The sequence below is a fragment of the Geospiza fortis genome, unplaced genomic scaffold (genome assembly GCF_000277835.1).
Source record: "Geospiza fortis unplaced genomic scaffold, GeoFor_1.0 scaffold5, whole genome shotgun sequence".
In the NCBI taxonomy this organism is placed as follows: domain Eukaryota; kingdom Metazoa; phylum Chordata; class Aves; order Passeriformes; family Thraupidae; genus Geospiza; species Geospiza fortis.
The window spans coordinates 1,985,927-1,991,325 of record NW_005054421.1 but is presented as its reverse complement, the minus strand read 5'-3'; the positions used below and the strand labels follow the sequence as shown (position 1 = coordinate 1,991,325).

The following is a 5,399-nucleotide window of genomic DNA, read 5'->3' as shown; positions in this document are numbered from 1 at the left end:
GGAAAGAAGAGAGGAGCCCTGCAAAGCCAGGAGGAGAAACCAGGAAAAAGAAGACAAAAGTTGCAAAAATTGTTAAAAGAAAGCAGATCCCTCCTTGCCCTGTTTTGTGCAGTGTATAGTACCCAAGGACTGAATCCATAAAATACAGATAATTAAACAGCTCAGACTCTCCCATCTTCCTCTGACACCCACAGGAAACGTGGTATAGGAAATGTGAAATATCTATGTGCTCCTATCTTTTTTTTTTTTTCTCCCTTTCTGGCTCAGGAACTGTAATTAAAGGGAAAATCAGCCTCTCTCCTGCCTTGGAAGTGCAGTGGCACAGCTGGTTTTCATCTTGGCGAGCAGGCTCTGTCCTCAGGCTACTAAGTGCTGAGTAATTTTTACCAAGCTCTGTTTGCAGATAAATGATGTTCTTTTCTTAGCTGCTGCCAGGCAAAGCTACAAATACTTGATCTTTTATTCATTTCCCATAAACTCCTAACATTGAATACTAAAATTGCAGCCAGAGATTTTTTTCCACTGCCATTTATTCTCAGCATGGTCACAACTGTATTACAATCACAGACACCCACCCTTCACTGGAGCTGCACTGCAGCTCCTCATTAACCTGAAGCTTCCAATTAAAGGCTCCTTCAGTTTCACTGATAGTTTGCATATACTCCAAGGACCCACTTCATTTTGGTTTTCCCCCAAAACACATTCCATGAGCAGGGCAACTGCTTTAAATAACTTCACACTAATTTCTGGAAAAGCCTGACGAGTGAGTGCCTGGCTCAAAGAACAGCCTGAGTGTGCAGTTTGGGGGATTTCTCTCACAGCTATAAGTATAAAAATATCTGAAAGCTTTTGACTGAACGTGGAACAGCCTCTGGGCAAATCCAGTGTGGACTCAGAACAAAAGAAACTATCTAGAAAGGTACAACACTGGAAAAATGTTTGTGTAGTTCAAGTTTTCTGCCATGTTTCTTACTGAGATCTTACCTGTTCTAAGAAACTGTGTAAGAATTAGTTAATAGTGGAGAAAATAATCTAAAAAATACTGCCTAATTTTGGCAATGCTGTTCTTCCACCTACCTCCAGTGAGTGAAGTCCTGAACAAGAGGCCAGTCCAGAGAGAAGGCTGAAAACTGCTAAGAAATACCATGGCTAATTTTAGACTCGTTTCCAGTCATGCAGCTTGGAACACAGGGAGTAACAGTGCTTATAAAAGTACTTGCACGCTTTGGAAAGATAACACAGGGTTTCAAAACAATTTTTATTTCAAAGGTATTTTTGAAGTATAACACTAAGAGTTTGTCAGATTCCCCAAACAATCCCATGCCTTTGAAGATCACCTTCCCAGCACAGACCCCAGTTTTATGGAATTACTAGTGACTGGTTTTGTAGGATCAGCCCCTGATGCAAGCCAACTTTCTGTTTAACCCATAAAGGAGGGAGGAAGAAGGAGAAAAACAAATCTGCAAATCAACAGGCATTAACGAAAGAAAAAGGATGAGGTAGAGGTAACTTTTCTTTTAAAAAGTGAAAATTTGAACTGCTGCCTTGGTAGCTGTGGCAGAGAGGGCATTATCATCCCTTTCTGCTGTCTGTTACAGGGGCATGCACAGCTGAAGAACAGCTTCAGCCTGAATTCAACATCTGCAGGTTGTTTCAAAGCATGACACAAAACAATTACCACACTGCAAGTGCAGCATGAAGGGGTCCTGGCCTGACTCTGCTGCTCATTGATCCCTGCTTAGATCCAGCTTAAACCCCAGAAACCAGCAGGACAGGATGGATTTGTGTTTCCAGATAGGAAAGCTAGGGTAAGGGCTCTGCTCTGGATTCTGAACCAAGGTACAGTGTTTCTTGCTCTTGCTGGCCCTCAGGATGGATGTGGCTGTCTTCTCTCAGCCCACAGAGCTCTGTTTAAACACTAGGGTAAAGGTATTCTGTTGTGTAGTTTCTAATTTTAAGTGTTTTCAAACATTTAAAATGGACTGTAAATGTCTGAAGCTCCAGGGGAGTGAATCTGTGCCATCTTTCCATTATTAAAGTGGTGACCAGGACTGGACTTTGATCCAAACTATGTGTCAGGGCAGTGCCAGGAGATGCTGGGGCTCAGTGCTGTTCTGTGACTGAAGTGTGAGAGGGAAACAGTCCATGTTAAACACGCTGCACATGGAGCACTCTTCTCAAGTGCCTTGTAAAACACACAAAACACCGCTTAGAAACACATTCACCACTGCTGACCACACAGGTTTTTCTATTTAATAGAAATTAAATTAGTAGCTTAATATACATAATGTGACACTTTCCAGTCCAGTAGTTTCCAATTCCCGCTTTCGAGTCGCAGTTACTGTACAAAAATAACAACAACAAAGAGCAACCCAAGACTAAACACTGTCACTAACACACCGGACCCGGGAAGGCTAAGTTTACGTGGAGCTACACATGCCAAAGGATACAGAGTGCTGGAGCCTGGGGTGCAGCCATGCAGGAGCTGGCAGGTGCTGTGGCCCCTCACCGTGCCCCGTAGCCGTACAGGAAGGGCTCCTCTGGCCGGTAGCCGTAGGCGGTCGCGGGGCGCCCGGGACCCCCCGTGCTCGGAGCAAAGCCATCCACTGCAATGCTGCAGAAACAAGAGAGAGAGAAACTGCACAGCTCTGTATGACATGGAAGGAACACCGGCGCTGCTGGCTCCAGCTCCTGCTGCTGATGCCTTTTTGGGCTTGCCTAAAACAGAGGTCACACAAAATAAACAGCAGTTGTATTTATTGAAGGGCCTTCAGGTACATTTAGGGCACACAAAGCCCCCCAGGGGCTACACCCAAAATGGACGACAGGTCAAGGATTTTCACACTTTTATAAATTTAATCCCCAATATGGAAATGGACAGTGAGAGTCCTTTGATTCCCAGGCCTAGAGAGGATATTGTTGTGTCTGCCCAAAATGTGAAGCCAGTAGCTGGCACTGTATATGGAGTTTAGAGCTATACACCAAAGAACTGCAGGACTGCAAATATATGAAAAATATACAAACTAAAATCCTAAGGCATGATGGTTTTGTGAAGAAACTTTGCCAGCTGTGTTCCCCTTCTGGACATCACTTCCCTGGTGGAAAATGAAATGCTGTGGAGACAACAGTGCAACTCCAATCAGGGAAAGGCTTTCAGGTCCAAGAGGAATCCCAGGAGAGACCAAAGTCTTCTCTTTCCTCCTTTAACAGATTGACTGGCCAAGCACTTTCTTCCATGACTCAGTGTCACCCTCTGTACATGACAGTTATCATGTCCTTCAGGCTTCTGGCAAAACCTGCTGTAACCCTGCCCTGCACAGCACATCTGAAGAGTCTTTTTCCCTGCCTTCAGTCCATTTCTGAGGTGCATGGAGAACACCAGCTAAAAGAGAGAATATCTGGTGAAAGATGGTGCTTCTGGTGGGATACAACAGTGGCAGCCAAATGGCAGAAGGAATTAAACACATACTGAAAAGAAAAGTACTAATGAGACAGAGTAATTATTTTTTCATGTAAAGCAGCGTCTTCTACACCTAAAAAGTCCCACAACAATGAGTCAGATACTAAAACACAAGAACTGCATAGGGAGAAGTGGCACAAATTTCATGCTCAACAATAACTCATGCAGGAGGTAGAGGAAAAACGAGCATTGCCTAAGATACTGGATTACTGCCTACTCATAGCTATGTCACTTCTTAGCTTCCCCTTCAGTAGGGGACAAATGGAAAATGATCCTGATTTATTGTCTGACTAAAGATGCATTGAAAGGAGCCGAACTTCCCTTCTGAAGACTGTCAAAACACAAAGAACCAAAGTGCTTTTGGAGTGGGGAAAAGCTGAACCTCATTACTGCCAGTTATCCATATGGAACATGGGTTATGCAAGAGCCAAGGCTGGGAAAGAACGACCCTGCAGAAGATGTACAATGGGTGGGCCCCAGGCTCTGGCTCTGCAAGAAGCTGGCACAGCTCAATTGGTTGGGCTGAAAGGGCTCAGCTGCATGGGGGGGACCACGTCCATCTCTGTCCTCACAAAGGCACTTTCCTGGATTGTATCCTGGATTGTATCCTGGATTGTACAGTGAGGCCCTAGAAAAGGACCCCTGGTGCCTGGTTTCTCAGAAAATGAGTTCATTAATGGGATATCCTGATAGTCAGGTGAAGGTGGGAGGAGGCTGAGATTTGTCCTCTGAGATGGAAGGGACACAATCAATAGCCAAGCTGAGAGAAAAAAAAATCACTGTTTTACTTGGATGTATCCCCTGGTGCCTGGTTTCTCAGAAAATGAGTTCATTAATGGGATATCCTGATAGTCAGGTGAAGGTGGGAGGAGGCTGAGATTTGTCCTCTGAGATGGAAGGGACACAATCAATAGCCAAGCTGAGAGAAAAAAAAATTCACTGTTTTACTTGGATGTATCTTGAGAAATGCTGTGAGCTGAAAGTGCTTTGAATTTCCACATCTGCCCAGGTGTATCTGAACTGGCAACACTCATCTCCTCAGCCCCACCCTGCAGGCTGATCAGCCCTTCAGCACAGCAGAGAGCAGCACAGTGGCCCTGGTGTATCCTGCAGTGGTGCACAGCTCTGTGAATGCATTCCTCTCACCACCCATTCCTGCCTGTATCCACTCCAAAGCCCTCTTACCCTTTTCCAAGCCCATTAGGAAATGAGCTGGTGACCTCTGAGGCACCTTCCCCAGATGCCTCCTTTGTACCTGGCAAACAACAGCTTTCTCATTATCAGGCCTGAAGCTTTGAAAGACTCCTGAAAGAAGGGATTAACAGAAATCCTTTTACTTGGTGTTTATCTCTCATCTCCAGAAACCCCAAACCCAGCAGCCATCTCAGCCAGCCCCTGCCTCTCCTGTGTCACAGCTTTGCAGTGTGCAAAGGCACTGACAGACAGACAGACAGACAGACAGACCTCACTCAGGCTGCCCTGGGCTGCAGTGTCTCCATATCAGGTCCAAAGCTCTTGTGAACAAGCCAACCAGGACAAGCATGAAGCTGACCAGTTTGTTTGGTGCTTCAGAAAACAAACCATTTAAGAAACTTCTATAAACCAATGCCAATTCCTTCAGGGTTCTTTTAGTACTGTCAGTGCCACGAATTAACAATGTACTAAAAGGAGGCAGAGTGGGACTTGGGAGTGCAGGGTCTGGTTCTGTTGTGCTTCTACAAATTCCCAGTGACACCAGAGATGTTCCACTGCAGAGAAGCAGGACTCTTTAAGGCTACCTTTAAACTTAGGAATTTCATTGCTTTCCTCCAAAGATCCTTAAAACACCTGCAGCTGATTTGTAATGAAGAGCTATTTTAACAGAAAATGCTTTTCTGGGTTTATCTTTCCATGATGTTTTCTGTGACTGTAACAAGGTTAGTTGTGGGTAAGTTGTTCT

At 44.9% G+C, this 5,399-nt stretch overlaps 1 protein-coding gene across 1 annotated transcript in view; it reads right to left on the bottom strand.

Annotated features, from left to right (window-relative positions):
• Positions 1–1,239: 1,239 nt before the first annotated feature.
• The window catches only part of KIFAP3 (kinesin associated protein 3), a 64,456-nt gene continuing 60,296 nt past the window's right edge, over positions 1,240–5,399 (bottom strand). Inside the window, 1 exon segment of the mRNA XM_031061675.1 lies at positions 1,240–2,614. Coding sequence (XP_030917535.1) covers positions 2,506–2,614 — 109 coding nt within the window. The 3' untranslated portion in view covers positions 1,240–2,505.